The following is a 26,060-nucleotide window of genomic DNA, read 5'->3' on the forward strand; positions in this document are numbered from 1 at the left end:
TCCAGACCTCTTCTGTAATTACTTTTGAAGCAGAAAACATAATTGTTCGCTTAATTAAAAACATCAATTCCTAAGAAATACTTCATTTCCATGTTATAATCAGACATGAAACGCTATAAAGATGAAGAAAGGAAGGAAACCACTATGTAGAGAAAGTTGGAGGGAGGGAAGAGGAGAAAAGGAAAAAATATGAAACAAGAGGTGTGGGGGCGCCCTGGCCCAGTTCAGCGGTTACCTAGGAAGCAGTTCTGCAGCCCTCTGAGTGCTGACTGTGAACATCCTCACTGACCTTCTTGTCTGTCTTTCTCACCATTCCAGAGTCGTTAACAATGAAGCTTCTACAATTGTTTTTCCAAAAGTTTTTGAGCAACAGAACCTTTTCTCCAAAAGTGAAATGTTAGGCCAGGAATTTGGCTCAGTGGTTTCACCACCTGCCTCGAAAGCGCAAGGGCACGAGTTCGACCCCTAGTACCAAAACAAACAAACCAAAAGTGAAATGTTCCATTAGAATTCCTCAGAAAAAGCTAACCAAGGTGGGGCCAGGGATTTAGCACAGTGGTTCCGCCACCTGCCTCGCAAGTGTAAGCCCCAAGTTCGATCCCTGGTACACCACAAAAAAAAGCTGACCAAGGCAGAGCTACTGTGGGGCTGCAGGACAGTCTTCTCACCTCCCTGCACCTGGTGAGTCTCCGGGGTCCTCCCATTGAGGATTTTCTGTCTGTGCTGAAGAACTGTCATCCGGTAAAGTGTCCCCCGGTGTGGGAACAGCGATCAGAGAGGTGTGTGCATATGATTGAGGGAGCCACAGTATTTGGTAATTATTTTTTAAGAGTATTTCCATTGGTTTCTTATATTTATGATATATGGTATAAAAATATGTGAAAACCGTGTACTGTCTGGCCTACTTATTAAAAAGCCCGTTTTCAGATGTCTACGCACTGACCGTGACATGAATAGTTTAACACTTTGAATATAAACATTTTCTAAAATCTTTTCTCTTACTTGCTCTTGTAGGTGAAGATGATGGTAAGTTGAAATTACTGTTTGCTTCAAGTCTAGAAGAAATGCTTTCAACTCTCAAAATTTGATGTTTTCATCTTGATTTGAAAGAAAACATTTATCCTGTTTTTCCAGAAAATAGCTACCAGTCAATGTTGACAGGTTATTCTTATAATATTATCCCATATTTTTAAAAGTATAAAGACCATTAACTTAAATGTTTAGAATAGAAACTCAGTTCATATTGCAAGTTCCCCATTTTTGGCTATTAAAATCTACTTGATTGTATTTTAAAGAAATGGAGCAAAGTGAAGGTTGTTCTGTCAGATAATTTATAATTTCTTTACTTCTTGTGTACTTTGAAACTTATAATCTCAGTTTTCAGTGTAGCAGTTTCTCAGTAGTTGGTTACTTTAGGTGATCATCTGTCATAAAGCACCCAAAACCACCAAAATAATGATCTCATTTGGATGTTTTCTCAACTGAGTCGAGGGACACTTTTTGGTGGTGGTGCTGCAGAAAAGGAAAATGTGTAAGCACAGTGTCTGCATTGGGAGCTGACAGTGCATAGTAGGAAAAATGAGCGCTGTACACAGTGTAACAAATGAAATGTTCTCTATACAGTACAAACTACGTGCTATAGCTCTTCATGGGTGCAACAAACGTGTCACCAGAATGACATGGGAAAGCTACTTGAAGAGGTGTCTCTGAGATTAATTTGAATAAGGAACAGATGTTGGCCAGTAGAATTGGATAGTGCACGCTTACTGGAGGGAAAACACATGAGCTGAGCAAGGAAAAATACGCATGGTGTAAGGAGACCACATTAGCAAAAGGGAAGACCAGATAGTGGTTGTTTTTGCTGTTTTTGCTTTGAAACAAGGTTCCATTAAGTTTCCCAGGATTGCCTCAAACTCTCAATCCTCCTGCCTCAGCCTCTTGAATAGCTGAGATTACGACATGTAATCCCATACATAGCAGTTCACTTAAAGTGATGGACAGAGAGCAAATTATTGATGACTTTGAGCAGCCTGTCAGTTGAGGTTTTTTAATGAAAAGGTGAGGTAATCCTGTCCTTAGGATAAGTTGAGTGAATGAATGACCGTAGAAAGGTGTTTGTGCTGTTTACCGAGTGTAAGTCTCAGGAGGCAAAAGAATTCTCACCACGGATTTTATCCCTTGGACTTCTCACAGCCCACTCTGTGTTGGGTTTTCTGTTATTTTCTCAATTTAAAAAATAGGTGAAAGTAAGAATTTAGGACATGCAATAGCAATCTAATCCTTACCGACTGCCCCCTTTTTGTTTCTCAAAAGAACTGTATTGGGCCCTGAATAGCTTCCTCACTCTCTCTCCCTTTTTAAATTTACAAATAAAAAGTACACACATCTGTCATGTCAGCGTGATGTTTTATGTGTACCCATTGTGGAATGGCTAAATCAAGCTAAGTACTGCATATATTACCTATCTCGGGTACTTAACATTTTGTGGTGAAAACACTTAAACTCTTCTGAGCAGTTTTCAAGTCTGATACACTGTTATTGTGGTTACCGTGTTGTACAGTAAGTCTGTACATATTCCTACTAACAAGTTTTGTGGCCTTTGACTTCCCTCTCTTGAAACACAGGAATAGTTCTTAGAACATCGGTACATAGATGGACAACTCTCAGACTCCTCTGTATGCTGTCCGTTCACTTTGCTGAAGGGTGACATGGACAACTGGGGCTTTACAAATTATTCCTCAGAACCTAGTCTTGAGTAATTGAGCAAATACACCTACTTTTAATGACTTAGGAAAAATAGAATAATAATTTGATCTTGCGTTAATTTTAATTCACTTTTTTTTCTGGAGTTTAATAAAGGGACTTTGGTTGCTTACATCAAAAGCAAACTAGCTTGTCCCCATGCTTCTGGATGTTTAAACCTTTAACAAAATGTATGTAGTATTTAGACAGAAATGTTTTCTCAAACACTTTAATAGTAAAATATCATTTTAAGATCATTCTATAGTGTTAAATTACAAGTGGGCTTTATTTTCTAAAATCATATACCTAATCATATGCCTGTTTTTCCATTTCACCTTAAGCAGTAGATATTTCTAGTAATAGTCTTTAATCTGACATAATAAATATTTTACAGTTTCATTTATTCTAGTTTATAGTTGAACATTTGAAATATTTTTACCTGATTTTCTCTCCCTCCCTCCCCCTCAGGAGAATCATTCTATACATGGCTAGAAGGTAACTTGATTATCTTTTAAATTTATTGGCTTTTTGTAAAACACTTTATGAGTTTTAGGAGTTTATTACCTAGACAAGTAATTTTGACAGTTGCTTGAAAGAAAATAACACGTTTAAGTTATTAAATTTTGGGATAAAATTATTTGAAAAATCTTGGGGTTGGCTGAAAACTAGTATATATTGTGCAGGCCAGACAGTGTCATTAGCTTTGCCTAACTGGTTTTCCCAGCTTCCTTCATTCTGTACACAGTGCTTATCCAAACTGCTTTTCTGCTAACCTAAGAGAAGATAAATTGAATTCAGAAGGTTCTAAAGATGTTTGACGTTAATACAGTCAAAATTTGTCTCATTAAAAGATATAGCAATATAGATCTTAATATATTAGCTACTTTGCACTCCTTATTTCTAGTGTTGAAAATATGAAATGTTATTAATGGAAAGCTGAAAACTGTTTTAGGCTTTTAACAACTTAGGTTAATAACTGGATATATGATGCTTTTGAAAACTTCCTTTACCAAATTACTATTGGTTTATAAAATTTAAAATAGTGAAAGGTGAGCAAGCTGAATTACATAGAAAAATTGATATTTCATGGCCATAACCTGATAGTAAACAGAGTTAGTTTAAGTAGTCAATTCTGTTTTGTCTGTTATTTGGTCTTGTTGTCTTATGAACATAACTTCTCTTTGTTTTTAAGAACTATGTGTGTACACTGGTCATTAAAGAGAACACTGTTGAACAAATACTGTTAAGAGTTATATTGAGAAAATGACTTAAGTAGAAGATGCACAACTTTGTTTATGATCTGTTCTAAAGATACATATTGTGGAAGCGGGCTTAAAGAGGTACTCAGAAAAGCAGAATGTTGATAACAGGATGAGAATGAAATTTGGGGTCAATACTAGACTTTAAGTGTATTATTTCGACCATTTTCTAGTATCCTCTTGTTGCATGTTGAATATTGATATGTGGCTCCAGATAGCAGTCCTTTTTTCTGGCAGCTGGCTCAACCATTTCAGAGATTCAGTTTTCCTCATTTGGAGCTTGAGAGTGACAGTAGCAGTCCTACTAACCTAAAGTGATAGCATAGATGATTCCTGTAAAGTTTTCCTGAAAACCACTGGATAATGTCCAAATCCCCAAAATATTGCCACTATACATCTAGCCTTTTGATGAGACAGAAAAATGTCAGTGTTCCATAATTCCATTGCTACAAATTAATTTGAGTGAAATTAAATCTAGAAGAGGAAGAGAGAACCACTTCTTGAACTGGGCAGTTGAATTTGCTCTGTACTGTTATTAAAACTAGAAGTTGATGAGTTTTGCCTTCATAGTTGCTCTTGGCAGATGTTACCTCAGAGTGAGACTAAGTGTTGTGCCTGGCCCTCCAGTCAGAGACCACCCCCACCTGGCAGTAGACCAGGCAGGAGAAACGCTCTCCAGCAGTATCCTGCTAAAGCTTGTTGTGTGCACTCATTTAGTGGTGCACTCATTACCATTTTGCTTGCTGTTACTCCTCTTGCCAGCTCATCAAAGTACATTTCCTACCCAACCTTTCCTCATTTGTCATCTGTCCCACACCGGTTTAAGGGCTTTGTGAGCTTTGCAAATTAGATCTCCCAGTACATATTTTAGTCATATGAATTTCATGATCTTTCATTTGTCTGCTCTGCACTAAGCCTTCAGCCGTTTTGTTGGATGTGAGCACTGCTAGAGAGGTAGGGTGGAAAGAATAGAAAGTGAACTCCAAATGGATCTTTTGCTACTTGATCAGATTTGATGAAGTTTCTATTAGAGAATTAGTACTTAATACTTTATTAGATCTGTTCATATTGTTTGTATCCTTTGTTATCAGTGATTATTAAAAAGTAATCATACACTTTTAGGAGGAAGCTACAAAATAGAATTTTTCTACTTTTTCATTTTCATCCATGACAGTTTGAATATTCTAGCAAGAATTCTGAATTCAAGAATAAGACCTCAAAAATAAAGTATTTTTTCTAGAGGCTGCCTGTGGTAGCACCATTTATGCCAAGACATAAAGAATAAATTGAAATTTGAAAGAGCTCGACAAATGCAAAGTATACCACATAGTTTCCCTTACTTTTAAGAAAATTCCCCAAAGTGTAAACGAGACTACACGTTCTACTGTCGAAGCCCATTTTCCTCCGCAGGGAGGGTGACACACACACCCTACCTTGTTGGGTAGTGAAGAAGGGAGAAAGCTAAGTGCTCTGCATCCAGTGTCTTCTTAAAACTTCTCTGTATCCTCATTTACTTTTAACATTTTTATAGTCTAGAAATTTTTTTTCTTACGGTAAAACGCAGACAACAAAATTGACCGTTTTAACTTTTTTCATTGCTTGTTTGGTGTGGAGACCAAACCTAGGTCTCTCCACATGCTAAGCACATGTACTGCCCCTGAGCTACACCCCAGTCCCATCTTACACATTTTTGTTTACTAGTTAGTAGTTTTAAGTACATTCACACTTTACAACACTCTTATTATACAAGAAAAGCTTTTAAAATGGAGACCGGGAAGGAAAGGATTGTGGAATTGTCTTGATCGCCATCGTAAATGTTGAGTAAAAGCCTGTGTGGGTTAAGAAGTCTACATAAAATCCACCATATTCCTGAACTCCACATGATGCCTGCTTGAATAGTAAATACAGTTTTTTATTAGTTGAAATTCCTGGATGTTTGTTTTCAGAGTTTACAGTTAGATAAAACCAGACAGTAAGAGAACAAAATGTTAATATTCCTCTTTGTCCACTACCAAGTAGATTCAAGAAAGACATGCAAATAGAGGCCTCGGAGAAACAGCTACTGTTTGGTCAAGGGAGTAACTTTACAATTATATTTGCTTTACTAAATTCTCAGCCTAACACACGGAAAGGCTGTGCCGTCACCTTCTGGGCAATGTGGGAACTTGCCAGCAGTGTCCACAGTGTTTGGACCTACAGGAGCCCAGGCCATTCTGTCTTTTCTGCATGAAATTTTCATCATACTCAACTCCCTTCTGAAGGTGGATTCTTACTTTTTCTTCTAGTGAGAGAATCTTGACCTAATTGTTTATTATTTCTTGATTTATCTTTAATGTCCTAGAATCTTAACTTTAAACCTGTGTACTGAATTTCCTTGATTCACTATATGTTATCTCAGTGTGCATGATTTCTTTTTCAATATTTTTCTGAGCAGGTTTGTGTCTGGAGAAGAGAGTCTTCTATAAGCTTATATCAGGACTTCATGCTAGTATCAATTTACATCTATGTGCCAATTACCTTCTGGAAGGTAAATGATTTTAAATGGAGATTTTGGCCTTCAGTATAAAAATTAATTGGGAGGGGGATACATGTTCTCTAGATAAAAATCCTTTTCATTGAAAGAATGTAATGTATTTTTCCTTCTTTTTAGAAACCTGGGGTAAACCGAGTTGGGGACCTAATATCAGAGAATTTAAACACCACTTTGACCCTGTAGAAACCAAGGGAGAAGGTCCTAGAAGGCTTAAGAATCTTTACTTTTTATACTTGATTGAGCTGCGAGCTTTGTCAAAGGTGGCCCCCTACTTTGAACGCTCCATTGTCGATCTTTACACTGGAAACACAGAAGAAGATGCGGACACCAAAACCCTTCTTCTGAGTATCTTTCAAGATACAAAGTAAGAACTGACTGGCAGTGTTCTGAGATGCTCTGAAACTGCGCTCAGATGTCACACTTGACATGCAGCCAAAGCTGACTCCTAGGAGTTAGGAAAAGGGAAAAATAGATCTGAGAAGGGAAATATCAGTGAACAATAGCATTTTAGTTATTTATAAAACTGTGAACTAAAATGCATCTGTAAAGCTCTGTTGACGAACCCATACTTGAAAATAGGCAGTATTTAAAAATATTTAAGATTTTATGTAGTATCATATTGTAATGCTACTTTAAGGTTCTTTCTGCCAGTTTTGTATTCCTCCGATTGCTATTTAAATCTAGTTGATATCAAAAGTATGTTAGCATTAAGATGCAAACATGAGGGAGCATTAGTCTTTATTTTCCAGAATATAATTTTAAAAATAATGCTCAGTCTCTAGAACTCAAGTTTAGTGGATGTTAATGAACATGGAGGAAAGTCAGATCAAAAAGTACTGAAAATAAATTAAATTTTAAAAGAATTTTAAGTGTGCATGTTTTCCAGACTTTTCCTTTTTTAGATTTTGTCATGCAATGTTTGTTTCCTTCAAATATTGTAATCTTACAAATTACACAGCTATTTGTAATTTTTCTATTAGTTTATATGTGAACTGTACTGTCCTATAAGTAAATGATTCTTAAATATTTTTAGGAATAGAGATTCTTAAGCTGTAATACAAGGTATTTGGATTTTTCATCTGTAACTTACTAGCATACTATCATTTTACCAGGTCCTTCCCCATGCACTTTGACGAGAAATCCATGTTTGCAGGTGACAAAAAGGGGGCGAAATCACTAAAGGTAAAAAGTTCTTGACTGGGGGACAGGGTGGGGAGCTGTTTACTGGTTATATTTTAATTGTATTCATCTAAACTCTTTTCTTTCACACTTCTACAACTTTTTGAAGTTAGTCTGATTAGATTTTGCTATAAATGGTGATCCTCAATATTGATTGAGCCCCTATGACAAATGTAGTATAATAATGAGTGATTTAAAACTCATGAAATAATGAGTGATTTAAAACAGTATTCTAGGGCCATCATTCTCATTTAGGTGCACACAAAGCAAAGCCACTAAAGTAAATGGAACATAAAAAAGATGCATTTCCCATTAGTTATATGTAGATATCGAATGGAAGTAGCAGTTAAATTCCTTAAAAGTAAACAAACATGTTTACTTTTGGGTCCATCATAATGTATATTTTGGTGCTTTGCATCAAGTCAACCCCCCCCCAGTAAAAAGTAATATGCAGAATGAGTTTTTATTTTTATAAATCTCCATTGTCAGTTGTTTTAGTGCCATGTTTTGCTATACACGTTCAGTTTTTCTTTAGTTTTGAAAAGCAGCTCATTCATTAATAAACTCACAGATTTTAATTCTTACAGATTAAGTCAAATATAGTTTACTCTTTTTTTTTTGAAACTGGGGATCAAACTTGGGTCCTTGTGCTTGTGAGCCAGGCGGTGGCACCACTGAGCTAAATCCCTGGCCCTGGAGTTTACTTTTAAAAGCCTTATTAGACTGAAAATATTTTCTGTCTGCTAGGAGGAATTCCGGTTACACTTCAAAAATATCTCCCATATTATGGACTGTGTTGGATGTGACAAATGCAGATTATGGGGGAAGTTACAAGTATGTATATTACCTTTTCTTACCTTACATTTTTCCCACTGAGTCGCTGCAATTTCTTAAATGTCCTCATTGTTCATGGAATTAGGAGTTTAGTAATAGGCAGATACAAAGTGTGATTTTTGTTTTATTAGTGAAAAATAAACTGTTGCGTGTTTACAGGCACAGATGCTTTTCTAGTACTCTAAATTTTTCTTGTATCTCATGTCTGTGATATAACCTCAGATTCATTTCTGATGTTGGTATATGAATAAAGAATTTTATGTATTTAAAATATAAAATTATAAAAGATAATTTCAGTCATTGAATTTGTCTTGGTGGTCTAAAGAAGACACTTGAGTCACAGGTACAAAGAAGGTTCATTATCCTAGATACTCAGTATAAAAGGATTGTTTGATATTTTTTAATCTTGTTTCTGTGCAAAGATGATAATAGAAAATCAAGAGCCAGAATGAAGTCGGTGGTGGTGGCACATGATTATAATCTCAGCTCTTGGGAGGCTGGAAAAGGAGGATCACAAAGCCAACCTGGGCTACATAATGAGTTTGAGGTCAGCCTGAACTACGTAGCAGGACTGTGTCTCAAAAAAGAATTATATCAGTGGAAGCTATGCTGAACTTCAAAATTTCTTTTCCTCTCGTGTTAATAATTGAGAAATTATGTGTAGTTATCACTGATAATCTGAGTTTTCAATTACTACAGCCTATTAAAAAATGCTTTCACTGGGGTTAGGGATTTGTTTCAGTGGTAGATTACTTGACTAGCATACATGGGGCCCTGAATTTAATTCAAAGCACCAAAAAAGAAAAAAAAACTTTCAAGTTTACAAATCAAACATTGAAGTTCTTAGGTGATATTTTCAGTTAAAAAGACATCTTGGTAGGGCTGGGGATTTAGCTCAGTGGTTCAAGGACCCGAGTTCGATACTGGGTATCAAAAAAAAAAAAAGACATCTTGGTAATTTAGAATAGTGCATGTCCAACAAGTGTTAGACTATTCAAGTTTCCTTAACGGCTTAGCTAAGTTTATTACATGTAAACCTGAGAGAATAGAAATTATATTGCGTATGATTTAACATTTTGGTTAAAAGCTCAGTTCACATGAGTTTCCTGATGATCATCGTGGTGGCTGGGTATTCCTCCTTTACATCTTTTTTGCAGTTGTTATATGAAGTTATTTATAAGGGTTTTTTGTTTGGTTTTTTTAAGACTCAAGGTTTAGGAACTGCCTTGAAGATACTATTCTCTGAAAAAGAAATCCAAAAGCTTCCAGAGAACAGTCCTTCTAAAGGCTTCCAACTCACGCGTCAGGAAATAGTTGCTCTTTTAAATGCTTTTGGAAGGTAAGAACCACTTCTGTACCTAAGAAATGAAGACTTAATTCCCTTGCAGGTTTCCATAGTGCAGAAATTGTCTTCTCTGCTAAATCAGAATGTGCTCTGGTTTGGTTTGGCGACAAAAATGATACAATTACACCTGTATTGGCTTTGCCTAGAATGGCTTCAAGGCTTCATGTTTTTCTATAGGTTATAGGAAAAATTGTTTCTGAACAGTTAGTTAGTTGCCGGTATTTTCAGTGTGCTTACTCAATTTTGTAGGGAAAAATATTCTCCTAATAATCTTAGCTTTCGGTGTTTCTAACTTGTTCAAGTACAGTTATAGAAGTCAAGTGAGCATGTTCTAGAAGGAAATAAGAGGGGAAATTCAACTCGTCTGCTCTTTATTTTAAGCTGAGGAGTCTTTCACTTATTTCTACCCCACTTTATGTTTACAGTTTGTTTGTTTATACCACAAATTATTTCAAAAATAATTTGCCTACAGAGATACATGCAATGCCAACTGACACATACATAAAACACAAGAATATCACAGAAAATGCTATCTTGTCTTGGAAAAATAGGGCAAAAAAGTCAAATCAAGGAAATTTTTTTTTTGGTACTGGGAATCAAACTCAGGCCCTTGTGCTTATGAGGCAGGCAGCAGAACCACTGAGTCAAATCCCCAGGCCAAGGAAAAAAAAATTTTTTTAATAAGGGACCAAGTAATAGGGAAATTCATGCTTATGTTTTCTTAGTATGTGTATGTTCAAAAGACATGGATATGTTCAAAAGACATAAATCATACTTCTTGCTTCCATTTAATAAGCATATAGGTTGAGATTTAAAACACAAGACAGAATGTCCATTGTTAATCTGTATTTCATGAAAAATTCAGTCTACCCACTTATGAGGCCTATAGGAAATTAACATTAAAATGATGAAATTTATTTAAAATGAAATTGAAATGAAGCCTGGAATGGCGGTGTATGCCTATAATCCCAGCACTTAGGAGGCTAAGATTAGAAGGAAGGATCACTGCAGGTTTAAGGCCATCCTGAACTACATAGTGAGACCCTGTCTTAGAAAACCAAAAATAGGGCTGGGGATTTTGATCAGTAATGCCACTGCCTGCCTTGCAAGTGCAAGATTCTGAGTTTGATCCCTGGTACCAAAGGAAAAAAAAAATCTGAAGTGAAAAGGACTTTAAATGTTATTTAAGCTCTTGTCCAACTAAAATTGAGAAGAAAAAAATAATTTTACCTAAATTTCCCTGGGTCTCCTCAATGTACCCTCGTAGTTTTAGTTCTGTATCTAGAACCCATTTCATTTGTGGTTTTTGAGTCCTGGAATCCTGGCTTGTCATTTATTAGCAGTGTGGGTTCCCACAAATCCCTTCTCTTTGACCACGCTTCCTTGTTAGGTAAAATGAGGGAGATAAAAACGATTACTGTTAGACCCCACTACTAGCTGGGTGAACCTGGGGAAGTATTTGACTGATTTGAGCCTCGGTTTTCCTGAAATGTAAAACCAGAGTTAATTAAATCTACTTTGCTGCTTTTCAGTGTTTTTTGAGGTCATATACATGATAGGTTAAAAAGCAGTGTGGCACATCCTAAGCTCTCAATAAATGGTAACATTTCAAGGGTTGATAATAGAGACTTTTAACACTGCATACTACATCCCTCCCTAAGTTGTAAGAAAGAGAAATGTATTTTTCTTGTCAACCCTGAATTATACAAATTGTACATGAGGAAAACTGAGCTTGAAGATGTTTTTGTGCTTCCCACTCCAGTTTTACACCTGGGCTGAGGCTGAAGAGCTCTCTGTTCCTTCGTTCAACAAGTCAGTAACCACTTAAAAAACACAGTACCAGATAGGTTCAGGAGATAAAAGTCTTCACCCTGGAGGCTCCAGCAATGTAAATTAGGGAGTTTGGGAGGCAACCAGAAGAAAGGAGTGGCCCTTTGGAGAGTGTGCCAGATGAGTTTAAAAGGTCAAACTTAACTTATTTGAGGTTATTTATCATAAATTATTCCTGTCTTGCCTTTCCTCTTAATCTACATTCTACTGAGAAGTCCTAGTAACTGGCTTCCTTTGCCTCCTCTAAACCAAGACCAAAAAACCACAGCTCCTTGTTTTATTAATTTCAATAAAAACTGTAGCAGACTCATTTAAAAATGGAATCTTCTGTTTGGTGTTGCTTATATATTTTAGATTTCATTTTTAATTATAGCCCGTATAACAGTATCAGTAATTTGAAATATGTACACATATTACCTGTATGTACTAACATTGCTTTTTTCCTCTCCTGTAGGCTTTCCACAAGTATAAGGGAGTTACAGAACTTTAAAGTCTTACTACAACACAGTAGGTAATGAAGGCTTTTATATGTCTAACTAGACATAAAATGACTCTGTGAAGCCTTTTAGTCTTGGACAGTCAGCAAAAAGACTAATACTTCAAGAATTCTGAACTCTTAAAGAGAAAATTCAAATGCTCACTTGAATATTTATGATTATTAGATTATTAGAGCTATTTATAAATGAAGTATGTACTTTTAAAAAATGTAAGTTATACTAAATTCTGTGTTTGTGTTTCTGTTGAATATTGTTTCAAACTGGTTTTGTTCTTATTTTCTTCCATTTCTGCTTGTTGAACTTTAATGACTATCTCTGTTCTAGTGACAGTTACCATCTGTTGTAGAAAAGAACGAGAGAACCATTGCTGCTCAGGGCTGGTATCAGTGGTGAATTTTATCAGTGATTTAATGTTTTTAGTCTTGCCCAGCACTACAGCTGTCACCAATAATATGGAGCTGTCAGTGCAGTGAATGGTCTTTTTGGTGAGTGGTTTCAGAGGATTTCAACTTCACTTGCATTGGTGTTGAGGTGTTTAGTTGTGGTTGCTGCTTTATTTTGGGTCTGAAGGACCTGTGCTGGTGAAAGTGGATAGATGAGTGCCCTTCCCGTGCTCAGCAAGGCACATGTGCACGACTGAGCTGGAGCACGATTGTTCTTTACTTAGAACCTACAGATCATTTCTTCCAACTTTGCCGCTCTCTCCTAATTTTAGACATGTTCAGTTACTTATATCTACATATTCATATAATTAGTTGTTGATAAAATTTGGGATTCTGTGAATTTATAATGCCATTAAAACTAAATACACAAAATTTGCTACTGTAAAGCAAGCATCTTTAAAGGATTTAATTTGGAATGTAATTTATGCAATCCCACCTAATTTTCTCTGGTGAGGCATTTCAGCAGGGAGATTAGGTCAGCCATCTTCTCAGCTTCCTGTCCTCTCCTTTCCATCTTTAGTTCATTTTGTATCAGTGGTACTTTGTGTGACTTGGACCAATGGAGGACTCATAGATCCTAGACTATCACTTTGTAAACCTGAGATTTAAAGTCTCCAAACAAGGCTGGGGATTTAGCTCAGTGGTTCCCCTGCCTGCCTCACAAGCTCTAGGTCCTGAGTTTCATCCCCGGTACCAAAAAAAAAAGGTCTCCAAACAATATTTAAAATCTTGATTCTTTTAAAGATGTCAGTGCATACAATGGGACCGATTTGAAAGGTTGTATCTGTGAAGTAATGCTAGTAGTCTAGTTTCTCCTTAGACTCTATATTTCCTGAAAATAAGTGCTCTTAAACCCACATCTTATTCTGCCAAAGTCTGAAATGTGTTGACAGCTTTATGACAGACTCTAAATTGTACTGAGTTGGCTTACCCCTTTTTAAAACATGTAGCTGTGCTGTGAAGGATATGATTGGGCGAGTAAGGTCTCATAGTTTTTTCACCTAATTACTAACTTTTCTAAACTCAGAATTTTGTTGTGTTGGCGATGTCTGTTAGATAGATTGAATCGTAAAGGCTAACTTGATTAGAGCTTCCTCTTTTTGCTTTTTTCGGGTTGTAAGCATTATATGGTATGGAAAGGAGACCATAAGGCAAAAAGCCTTAAAAGCAGTTATCTACTAATCTTGCTAGTACACAAAGAATTATTTTTAGTGTTCATTTGAAGTTTTTAAAAATGTGAAAAATTATGCACTTTGTGTATTTTTACTATAAATGTAAAACCTTCCTGGTAGTGTTACTTCACCATTCCTGTAGTTAAAAGTTACTTAAACTCCATTACTAAAGAAAATCTTTGGTTGTTTCCATTTATTGCATTTTTTTTTCTTTATTGCAATTTGTTTCAAGCTTAGGAAAAATAGTATATTTACAGTGTGTTCTAGGAAATTAGATTTAGTTAAAATTTTAATGAATTTTTTCACTAAGAAATGAAGTATTCTGGGGCCGGGGATTTAGAGCTCAGTGGCACCGCACCTACCTTGCAACCCACAAGTCCTGAGTTCAACCCCCAGTACCAAAAAAAAAAAAAAAAAAAAAAAAAAAAAGGCAAAGAAATGAAGTATTCTTAAGCTAAAATTCATCTGATTAACTTTACCATAGATTAGATTGGGGAGGGACTGCCTGTATTTTGTGTTTGTTTATATTTCTAACATGCAAACCATAGGAGCCTGTGTTTTGTGAACCTGGTGCTGTTTAGATCCTTGTACTGTAGACTGTCTTCCAGGTCACGTACCCATTGCTACAAGGTGACAGTAGCAGTTTACATTGTGAACATGCCTGGCTAGTGAGCATCTCTTGGTGTTTTGTTTGTATCTTCTCACCTACTTTAAAATCTGTCACTTTACCATATAACTGACAGAAATGATTGTAACAGCTGAAGAAGTAATAAACATGAGGAAAAGGAAACATTCTTTCCTCCAGTAGTATGTAACTTTTTTGTCAAGTGGAATCTGTAAATTAGACAGACTATAAATTGGTAAATTTTCAGTGTTCTTGTTTTGAGTCTTGGTTTATGAAGAAAATCAGAATAGTAATAGATTTTACTTCTTAAAACTTCTGTCACATATTTTGACATTGAACATCAGTTCTGTAATCTCATTATGTGTCTGAAACACTATGCCACTTTTCACCTTTGCCTAGGTGCCATTGTATATAAGAAAGGACAGCTATTTGGTTCTTCACAGCATTGTCTTCAGCTGGAAACTTGAGCACAGTTCACAGTAAGCCTCCAAGCAGTTTAGAAAATCGAGTACCTGCAGAAACCATAGCTGCTCACTAAAAGACAAGTTAGGTCCATCAAAGCCCAACACATATATCCATACTCTGTTTCAGTAACATCTAAGGGTGCAGCTTTGATTTTGTGAACAGGTTATTGGCTGCTGTACCATCAGACTCCCAAAAATGTCAATTAAAGTACACGTTTCTGCAATCTTTTGTCTTGTTTTTCCCATTTTAAGTGTTTTATGAGATGAAGATGATTATAATTTGCGGAATAGGGAAAAGTATTTTTCCAGGTAGCTTGGTTGGTGGCTCTTCTACTCACAAAGGCAAGCTTTGGAAAGCCCCAAATTAAGGGCTTCATCATTTCATCTTCACTAAAGCACTTATCAGTAAGTAAAATTCTGTTTTAGATATATGAAAACTGAGTCAGAAATGCTGTGCAGTAGCCAGAATTTGAAACTAGAATATCCTCACTCCAGAGTCTCTACTCATAAAAATGGTCTGTCATTTCATAAGTTGGTCTTTTACATTTACCTAAATGTGGAAACTTGAAACTTAGCATATTTTGATTTGTAATGAGTCATAAGACTTTTTTGGGGGGGGGTACCAAGGATCGAATTCAATTGTGAGGCTGGCACTGTGCCACTGAGCTAAATCCCCAGCCCAGTCAAAGACCTTTTAAATATACTTATTTTATTTGATTTTTTAAACAGGTAGTATATTCACATGGGTTTTAAAAACCAAAGTTACAGGGCCAGGGATTTAGCTCAGCGGTTTGGTGGCCTGCCTTGCAAGTGCAAGGACCCAAAAGGACCCGAGTTCAATCTCCGGTACAAAAAACAAAACAAAACCCAAAACCAAAGTTACGCAGTGTCTCCACAGCCTGCATCACACCCTGTGCTCACTATGTAATCGCTGTTCTTGATTTCCTAAGTTTCCATCTGTTTTCTCTGAGCTCATTGAAGGGTGAAGTAGATGGACACAGAAGAGAGGGACACACGGAGGGAGTTTATTAGAACAGAGAGAAACTCTCACTAGCAAAGGACTCCAAGGGATGATGCCGAGGCGGCACCCGATTTCAGGGTTTTTGTGTATTTTGTTGGACTGTTTCGGTGGGTGTGTGAAAATAGAAGTGTTTTTTTGGCTGGGCCTCTCATTTCTGGAGGACAGGCTTCCCTGCCTTCAAGGTTCCTGGGGCAAACTTCAGCTGCCTCATGTTCTCATTTTCCCAGGCTCATCTCGGTTAACTCGGGTCCCTTTTCTATCTGCCCATTGTCTCTCTCTTGTTTTCGCATCCATGCTTTTTAAGGCATATATAAATGCATTTATTTTTTCTCTCATTTTTATCCAAAGTGGTATCACTCACATACATACTATTTTGCTTTTTCCCCACACATCACTGGATAGCCATGTTACTTTTACCTGGTATTGTATGGATGTGCCATCGTTTAACTGGTCCCATTAATGGGTAATCGGGTTGTTTCCAGACCTTTACATGTCATTTCGTGTTTGTATACATACCTCTGGTCAAAGACCCATACGCCTTTGTAATTTTGAAGGACACTAACTGACACGCTGTCCTCCCTAGGGGGACAGTACCAATTCACATGCCATCTGAAATTTACCACTGTACTTGCTTACCCACAGCTTTATTGTGAGAGATGTTACAATGTTGGGCTTGGGAAAAAAAATGATCAATGTGTTTTTAGTTTATATTCTTAAGAGCCATTTGTATGTATTTATATTCATATCTTTTGCCTGCTTTTCTATCACATGGTTATTCTTATTTTTCCATGAGTTTAAAATAATCCTGTAACACATGGCACACTTTTACTTTTACCCAGTTATTCTTTTGATTTGATGGTAAAGATCTGTTTCATATCTTCTAAACATTATAGGCAAATAGAGGCATGGTAATAGTGCCTGTGTAGACAGAATTAATCTCGGTACTTCTATTTTAAGACAGTCTCCAAGAATGATTTGAAGACTATGTACATATAAAATGTTTATTACCTTTTTTCTCATTATGTCCAAAAGTTGGTTATCTGTCAGAGCATGAGAGGAGACTTTATATGGGTAGTAAACCAGTAAAATCAATATACAGATGAAAGTGTAAGTGCAAGAAGTTACCATTCTATAGCCTAACTAGATTATATACCATTTATAGTGAGAAACCATCCCAATAAAATTGTCAAGGATATGTGCTAACCTAGAAAAACCCATCTAGTGGAGGAGATGCCTTCCACAGGAATGTAAATCTTTCCTCCTTCTTTGGTACTGGGGATTAAAATCGGGACCTCAAAGCAGGCAGCAGAACCACTGAGCTAGATCCCCAGCCCTGTTGCCCTCTACAGGAATGAACTGTGGTGTGTTACTGACAGTGCCATTATGGTGTCATAGGTGAAGTTACTGCCCCAACAGCTGCTGGCCGGGGCTCACCTCTGGTATGTCATGGCCTTCCTTCACAGAAAGTACCTTCAGGTGGGTAAGTGCTCGCCAGCCTTTCAGCCTAGGCTCCAGGTTGTTGAAGGATGTTGAGTTCACCCAAGAGAAGCATAGCAAGGAGTCACACTGACCCAGATTTAAGGCCCCTGGGAAAGCAGTATGTGCTTGTGCAGATACATTCTTTCTGTACTTTAGCTAATGCGTTCGAGGAGTAACATGACTTAGAGTGCTGGGGCTCAGTGAAATTCAGGAGTGAAGGTCGTAGCAACAGGAATCAGTGCAGAAAGGGAAGACTTCTGAGGGCAGTGCAGACTGAAGAGAGGACAGTTCACAGATCTAGAGGAGACTAGACCTCTAGATCCCATTTCTAAAGAGGCTCAAGTTCAGGGGTAGAAAGGTGATCCTGGATATAATCTAACATACTAATGAGGCAGTCAAGGTCCAAAAGGACAAGGGAGGTCTAGAACTAAGGAATTCATTGGCAAGGCATTAAGTCCGTGCCAGGGAAAACTGCAGGGTTCAGACACAGCTCAGGGAGTAGACAGGAAATGTTGGCTTGGAGAAAGCAGGTGAATAGCTACTTAGTTTTAACGTAAGTTTACCTTCTAAAAACATGGGCTGGGGGTGTAGCTCAGTGATAGAACACTTGCCTACCATACATGAGCAGAGTTTGTCCCAGCACCGAAGGCGGAAAAAAAAAAGGAAGGCAATTGCTCAGTGATATCCAGTATGTAAATATGAATGACAATCTTTTTCTCATTGTCTTCAAGAACAAGGTTGATGCACATTTACTCACGTGCTCTCAACAGGTTAAATGTCTGTCTGCTCAACACCAAGGCTCACTGAGAACAGTTGTCCTAAGTCAGTGGTGAACCTACAACACACATACCGTTTTTCCTTTAAAGCAAAAGACAATGTATGAATTATTTTTTTATAAACCAAAACTCAGTTTTCAGGTTTAATTGCATTGTTGGCATTTTGCAACAAATAAGCAAGTTTTAGGTTGCAGTTTGGACACTCGATCTCAAAGGTTTGCCATCGCTGTGTAGAGTGAGCAGTTTGGAAGGTGCTAGTGTCACAAAAAGGAAAAGACAGTGAAAGCTGTCTGAACAGTCAGAATTTTAGGCAACTGCAGAGATGACATCCCTTCCAATAACACACTTTCAGCCATGGTGTTCAGACAGACATAGGTGAGGGTACAAAGCTTTCTGTAATACCAGCTCTTCCTCATGTACTTGTAACTTTCAAAGTATCAGTTATAATTTTATGTTGTTTTAAAGTAAGAGAATGGTTGGGTCTTTTAGAACCAGAAATCACTCTCCACATGGAACAGCATTGGTTGCCTCTGACAGTGGGTGAATAGGAAGCTCAGACACTCACTTCTCCTTCCCCCATCTCCTTCCCCCATCCCCGTAGCACCTCACAGGATGCATGGTGGGCAGTACGGTCTCCTCCCACTCATGGTTTTTATAGTATTCTAGTACTTGCTGACAAGTAGTCCTAAAAGTTTCTGTATTACTTTTAAAAGGAGGTCAGAATAGGCACTTAATCTTTTTTAATCCTTCAACAAAAAATAAGTTTGCATTAATACTAGCAGCTTTATTTAAAAAAGTAGATCATGGTTTGTAAATGCTAGATATTTCAGTTTTATAAAGTGTTTATATACTGTTAGATACACACTGTTGGGCTGGGAATTTAGCTCAGCGGCACCGAGCCTGCCTTGAAAGCACAAGGTCCTGAGTTTGATCCCTGGCACACACAAAAAAGATACTGTTACATGATTTTTGTGACACTGTACTTAGCATATCCCTGCCCTCCGCTAATGAAATACAGTGGTATCTCGGTTCACTAACTTAATTCGTTCCATGATTCTGGAAAAGATGACCACGTTTGTGTTCATGCAGGAAAGATGGCTGCAGTGTGTTTGCCACCTGGTGCCAAGTTCACAAACAGAAACAAAATTTTGCCAAATGCTTCTGTTGGCAAACCAAACTAGGCAAACAAAAGCATTTGTGAACCGAGGTACCATTTGTACTAAATTACAGGATGCAGGACTTTCTGAAGACGTGACTTAGATTGACACTGTTTAGAATACCAACTTACTCTAGACAGGCAGTGCTGTTTGCTTCCGTGTAAAATCTTCCCTGGGAAGTAACTACTTTAAGTGGTGGGTGACCCAGGCTGTTCTGTGTATGGAGAGGCAGGGATGTTAGGCAGAAACACAGTCATGATTCATTTCAAACTTGAGGTTCTGGTTTTAAATACCTTCAAAGTAAGAGAAGTAGACTTGTTTTTCTGAGGAGTTAATGCCCAGAAGTCAGTTATTCCTGATGACCAGGAGAGGAAGTGTCAGGGCTGCAGCAGACTACACATACCGGACTCATCAGTACAAGTCCTTCTCCCTTGCCCAAAATGAGATTCCAAGAGAGGGGAATGATGCTGTAGATTGTAGAGCCTGATCTGTTCTGTGAAAAATCAAAGCATTTGAGTTTTATGTCTCCAGGGTCTACCTAATGGAGCTTTAGAATGGCACTTAGGGTCAAAGTAGTCTTATTTCGTAACATTTTAGTGAAAGATAAAGAGCAGTTGTCTAGAACATGCCCTCACTGACTAAGAGACAAGTTTTGCCCCTATGGTTTCAAACATACAGCTTCCAACAGATTGTTTAAAAAGCTCTTTAAGCCGATCCCGAGTTCAATCCATGGTACAAAAAAAAAAAAAAAAAAGCTATTTAAAAATAAAGGTCATGATTAACTGGTTGGAGATTACAAAAATAATCAGGATTTGTCTTCTGACTTTTGACTTTAGCACCAGGGGTATAATGTCCTCTTGGGGTCCTTGACCACTCACTGAGCTAGGAAAGGTAGTCTTGCTATAGTCCTGAGATAAGGGATATTTTATTTGAGCTGAAAAAAGTATGCACAGTCACTTTGAATATAGCAGAGGAGATTTAATAGTTTAAGGCAGCTACACTGTTAACACGGTCCACCTGTTATCACTGAACTGTATACTTGGTGTCCTCATGGAAGGAAGTACCAGACTTTTGGCAAATGTCAAAATCTTTGAAACCAAATATCTGGACTTAAAAAAATACTAAAGAGTCAGTTACTTTATAAACTTATGAAAACCTATTTCATTTTGACTTTCAACACGAATTAGTTTTCTAGATGTCAACTGTATTTCAGGAGTCTGCCAACGTGGAACGAGTCTAAATGACTCTCAGAGGTAAGGATTTGAGGACTATTTCAGTCCAAAAGCTTTAAAAAAAAAACTATCAGACCATATATCCTATAGTTTTAAAGTGAATTATGCATAAAAGTCTGTGCAAACTACAGTGTACATTGTAACATTCTTGAAGAAAAAACCCTAGTATACTTTAGCATTATTTAAGTTACATAAAATACATCTTTATAAAAGTACAGATCTTCTTTAAAAAGTTTAAATTATACCCAGTGAAATTACTTACTAGTACTAAAATAAGGATCTATGAATCTTAATTATTGCTTAGTCCTCCGAACCTGTAAGAAAACTCAAGTCCCGTATCTTAAAGAAAAGCACCCTAAACACCCCACCATCTTGCAGTCTGTCTCTGTGGCTTTCCACTAGGCATCTTCACTCAGCCAACTGATGCTACCCATGGCTTGGTTTGTCGGGATCCAAAGTTGAGTCTTGCTGTTGCTGCAAAGCTCCTGCTTGTGCTAGGAAGCTGTTTGTTTGTTGTCCCCAATCATAGTAGTCTGGAGCAAAGCTTTAAAAAAAAAAAAAAATTCAGTGGTTTGAAAGCTCCTACTTTATAGGTATGGGAGACAGAGGTGGAAACTGGTAATAAACTCTAGACAATCTCCAAATTCTTTAAATTGTTTTTTGTTTCATGTGTGTGGTGCTGGGGATGGAACCCAGGGCTCTGTGCAAGTTAGGCAGATGCTGTACCACTGATCAACACCTCTCTAGTCCCTAAATTAACTCCCTGAAGCCTGCTTTTACCCAAAACAGTGCTGTGCACAGTGCTGGCAGCCTGCCCGCAACATTTTTTATGCATTGGAGCCCAGAAGTCTGGCTGTACTAGAACCTGAAAGCAGACACAATCTGCAACACATTTTCTAACAACAAATTGTGTTTCAATCCTGATGTGGAGTATAGCTCACTACTATTACTATGTTGATAGCTCTATAAACTGGGAGGCAACACCTACCGAGTCCTCAGAACAGTGTCTAATACACACTATGTAAGCTGTTTTGATCATTGTTTTCCTTTAAACTACAGTGAAAAGTAGACTTTTCCCCAAGTGAGGATGTCTTCAGCTCTGCGATGCTTCTGCCAGGTCGGAGCGCTAAGGCTGCTCCAGCAGCAAATGGGTTTAAAGAGACAAGCAGAGTTAACAGGGTGAGTAGAGTTTTAGGGAAGAAGTGGTACTCAGAAGTCCTTAAATTTATCAGCCGTCTTTTAAATCTGCAGGCCTAGGCATTAGTCTGCTTTCCTTAGTTCTCCTGTCCCCAAAACAGAACCCTCTTCAGAACTCGAAGTTTTTAAAGGAAACCTTTTTGTCTGTGTTATTAATAAGGAAAGACACTGAAATGCTAATGTAAGCCTTTAAACTCCCAAAGGAGTGCACAAAGCCAAGCCTTCCCTTCTGTGGGGGGTGGGAGGGGTTTGGAAGGGTCTGGGATGAGTCCTGTAGGCTCAGGAGGCATTGAGGCCGTCCTTTTGGCTCCTCTTGCAGCTGCTGGCTCAGATCCATGGTTGTAAGGACACAATGATGGGTGGGCAGAAAGCAATGCACCTTACAGGTTAGGTTAAGGACAGGGGACTGGGTCCCCATGGCTGCCACCAGCACCATCCGGGCTGCAGACTGGCCCGGGCCAGGCACTCAAGTGCTCAAGATGCTTGCTTTCCCTGATCACTGGAAGTTAGGTGGTACCAGCTCATTCACTGTCTTGCAGGCTCCGTGTGTGCTGCTGTGGGCTCTGTTAAATTTAACTGCCCTCTCCAAAGTTTTCTGGGCCCAATCTGCAGGTGGATTTCAAAAACAGCAACTTTTTGTTACAGTGCATGTGAAAGCACAGAACAGACATAGATGAGACAAGGAAATGGGTGCTAGGATACATACAAACTGTCTGCATAGTTAGTGACTCGGAGCTCAATCCAATGAGACTGGGCAATCACCCCACATCAGATACCTTAGTTTCATCGGAATAAGGCGGCTTATGATAGTACTGACCTCACAGGATTGCAATTGAGTACCATTTAATCGATCAGAACATCAGACTAGAGAAGTCTGCCTGATTTCCCAAATCATGTTCCACTAAGTGATTCCATGATCAAGTCTCTTGGACATTCAGTTATCTTAGCACACTACAGACAGAAACTCTGCAATGTAAGCTGATTTTCTTTTATTTTTTGGGTGTTTTTGGTACTGCAGGTTGAACTCGGACCTCATGCTTCAGAGGCAGAATGCAGTACCACTGAGCTAAGTCCCTGGCCCAAGCTGATTTTCTTTTTTAAACCTTCATTTCTCATCATGTGTATGGCACAGCTATTAAAGAAACTGTCACTATGAATTTTTTAGGAAACACTGCTCTATATTACAATGCCGCGGGGCTTTTTTTGTGTCAGTCTTTTCTCATTATTAGTCCTCCCTAGCCTACAGGTGCAGCCCTTTCCTCCACAAGGCCCCTCCAGGTTAACAGTCTTACCTTCCCTGAAGTCCCTGAGGGGCAATGTTCCAGGCAAGGTCATCGTCGCTATCATATCTTCGAGGGTTGTCAAAGAAGTACGATCTGGGACTGAATCCGTGGCTGGGGACTATCCCAGGACTGGTCTGGAAAGACAGGTGAGCACTGGGCATACTTCCAGGCACTTTGCCTTGCCACAGAGACTAAAAACGTCCTCCCCACCTGGACAGAATTTGCTGCTTTCACCTGGAGTGTTCTTTTGTTTTAACAGGATTACCCTCTCTTCCAGTCTTGCTTGCAACAACAAATCATTTTAATTCTTCACTGAAAGATTCCCAAATTAGGCAAAGTAAAGTAGATAGTGCAGTGTGAGCATTTATAACAAAAAAAATTTAAAGGTGATATCACTTGGGGAGCTGCCTGTTTTCAGATCCTAGCTCTGTAATTGTTTAACGCTGTGTCTGCCCCCTCAAAAATTTCCAAGGTACAGTGCTTGGATTTCCTCCTGGGCCACGGCTCATCTCTGCTGGGGGGCCGCAGGCCAGGCTGTGCCCCACCCCCACTGGTCCAGTCTCATCACTTTCTATTCCTGCCTCAGTAGTGACTACCCAGAGAAGAAGAAGAAAACAAGATAAAACAGCATGCCCACATTAGCTGGGTGTAAACTAAGAACTGCGACTTGTTTGGCAGCTCCTCATATGCTTCCCACACTGCCCGTGTGGGCCAAAATTCACCAAATTCACCAACTCCTTTGGTAGCTCACACATCAGTCAAAATTCTTCCACCAGTTTGTGTGGCTAGAATTCTCTGTAGCGCAACTCCCAGGAGTTTTTGCACTCTGGCTGCTTTTGCATATCCTGTCCTGCTCCTGTAAATCATTTAGGGAAATGACTGAGCTGAATTCAGGTAATAGGAGAAGGTTTGAAACACCAAACAGCGGAGAGAATTTACCGCACTCTCCCCAGTACTATTTTTACTTCCTTGTCATCCCATTCACCACCCAGCATGCTATAGGGGCAGAGAACTAAATTACCATTCTCCACTGTTCTTTGCTAGAAGAAAACCTTATCTACTTGGTGCACAGTAAGCTGAGCCTCAAATACTAGTGAGGCTGTTCCATTAACTGTTTAACAATAAAGTGGTTAATTATTTTCCCCAGGCCCGAAGATGCATTTTACTTTCATTTCTTTTGTAAAATAAAGCTAAACCAAAAAACATTTCTCTGAAAAGAGAATTATGGAGAAGAAAAGTTTGAATAAAATAGTCAAGGGACTTCTATATCACAGTGGCCCGAAAGAGGCTCTCTCCTATATAGAAAAGCTAGAAAACACATTCTAATTGTAGGTTGCAAGAGTACAAGTGGATGGTGTTTTATGCAAATATAAAATGGTATACTTACAAGGTCCTTTGTGGGATTTCTAACTCGGAAGAAGTAAACTACCAAGGTGGTCGGCAACAGTTCCCACACAAAAAGCACCACTCCAAATACAACATAGCCAGCGTCTCCCAGCTGATTCTTTAGATCTGCCTGTTAGCAAAAAGGAGAAACAAAGCTCTAGGATGAAGGCAGAGAAAATGTTTGACTGGATTCTGCTTGACATGGACAGAATCTTAACACAGTATAATTTTCCCCTAAAATGTGATAACGAAATCCTGTATAATGGGTCAATCTAGACAATTATTTAAACCAGCATTCAGATAAGAACTCTCTATCTCTGATATTTTACTATTTCATTCCTCCAACTCTTGCCTGTGTACAAATGTACTCATTCACTTAGATCTGAACTGAATTTTTCATCAATAACTGAAGACAGACTGTAAGGGTGTCTCCTTGATTCTCCACAGCAGCACGTGACTCTAAACCACATCGTGTTTTCAACCTTATACCTCCAGTTGGTTAAAGTTTCTAGGAAAAGTCCTTAGAGCCCTGGACATTTGACTTCCAGCTCAGAGATGGCAAGGGGGCCTGGCCTGGTGACCCTTCTCTCCCTTCAGCAGACAAGAGGGGAGGTGGGTATGGGCATGCCTTGGGAAAACAGGATTTCATTAAAAAAAAAGGGGGGGGCAGCAAAACCAAGTCAGAGGATCAGTCTCCTACACTTAATGTGCCTTCTGTTGTAAGGAAAGGGCAGAAGTGCACTCCTTGTCCCCTTTCCAAGTGATTCCTCACACTTCACATCCCACATTTCACCTGTGCTCCGGCCCACATGCACCTGTGGCCATCTGTCCTGCCTGCTCCTCCATTATTCCAGTTGTGACATATATATACATACATACACACACACATACACATACACACAGACGTACATATCCAATTTTAAAAAAAGTAAAACTGACCCTATTCTAAATCCATGGCTATTATAAACTTGTTAAAACCAAAATGGTTAATGGACTTCAGTTAGGGAGGATGGACGATGCACAACACTGAGTGTACTTTACCACCACTAAATTGCACCTGTAATTATGACTCTCATAGTAAATCTTAAGTATAGCGTATTTCAGTGTTTTTAAATCCTGTGTATTCTGAAGATGTCTCTAGTTGGTCAGTGTTTAAAGTTCAGAGTATGTACATAGGTATTTTTACCAGGCACACATTGGCCAGGCCTTGCCCAGCTTTTGCCTCAAGCCTGAGCTAGTGGCATTGGGGGGGGGGCTGCTGCAGCGTTTCATCCTCCCCTTATCTGTGCCTCTTATGAAGTCACCTTGTCCTCACTGTTTTAGCTCACTGGGGTCATTTTATTCCTTCTACTACCTGAATTCAGCTCAAGTTTTGGGCACAATGGAAATTTTAGAAGTAGATATATATAGCTGAGGATTCATTTTTCCCAGGGAAAGTTGGAAGGAGCCTGTGCAAAAATCTATCTACTAGAAAGGTACATTTCTCTTCTGGAATGGCTTATCTGTCTTGTCTCTGCCTCGTTGCAGCATGGACTTCCACGGGCAGGGATGAGGGAGCTATCCATTTTTTATATCCCCAGAACACTGTAGTCTTGGGCTTAAAAAA

The 26,060-nt window shown here is 38.5% G+C and overlaps 1 protein-coding gene across 5 annotated transcripts in view; it reads left to right on the top strand.

Moving 5' to 3' along the window:
• Positions 1–24,262, top strand: part of Ero1b (endoplasmic reticulum oxidoreductase 1 beta) — a 55,103-nt gene extending 30,841 nt beyond the window's left edge. The window contains exons 7-15 of one of the 5 annotated variants that reach the window (XM_033761841.1): positions 1,015–1,026; positions 3,211–3,237; positions 6,436–6,528; positions 6,652–6,898; positions 7,647–7,716; positions 8,461–8,547; positions 9,753–9,886; positions 12,177–12,233; positions 23,025–24,260. In XM_033761841.1, coding sequence (XP_033617732.1) covers positions 1,015–1,026; positions 3,211–3,237; positions 6,436–6,528; positions 6,652–6,898; positions 7,647–7,716; positions 8,461–8,547; positions 9,753–9,886; positions 12,177–12,233; positions 23,025–23,373 — 1,076 coding nt within the window. In that variant the 3' untranslated portion in view covers positions 23,374–24,260. Of the gene's footprint in view, positions 1–1,014; positions 1,027–1,136; positions 1,162–3,210; positions 3,238–6,435; positions 6,529–6,651; positions 6,899–7,646; positions 7,717–8,460; positions 8,548–9,752; positions 9,887–12,176; positions 12,234–14,858; positions 15,423–22,803 lie in introns of those variants that run through there. The other 4 variants (XM_033761842.1, XM_010621983.3, XM_033761843.1 and 1 more) reach the window with 4 other exon arrangements.
• The last annotated feature ends 1,798 nt before the right edge of the window (positions 24,263–26,060 follow it).

This window comes from Fukomys damarensis, unplaced genomic scaffold (genome assembly GCF_012274545.1).
Source record: "Fukomys damarensis isolate Sample0158 unplaced genomic scaffold, DMR_v1.0_HiC HiC_scaffold_10, whole genome shotgun sequence".
In the NCBI taxonomy this organism is placed as follows: Eukaryota; Metazoa; Chordata; class Mammalia; order Rodentia; family Bathyergidae; genus Fukomys; species Fukomys damarensis.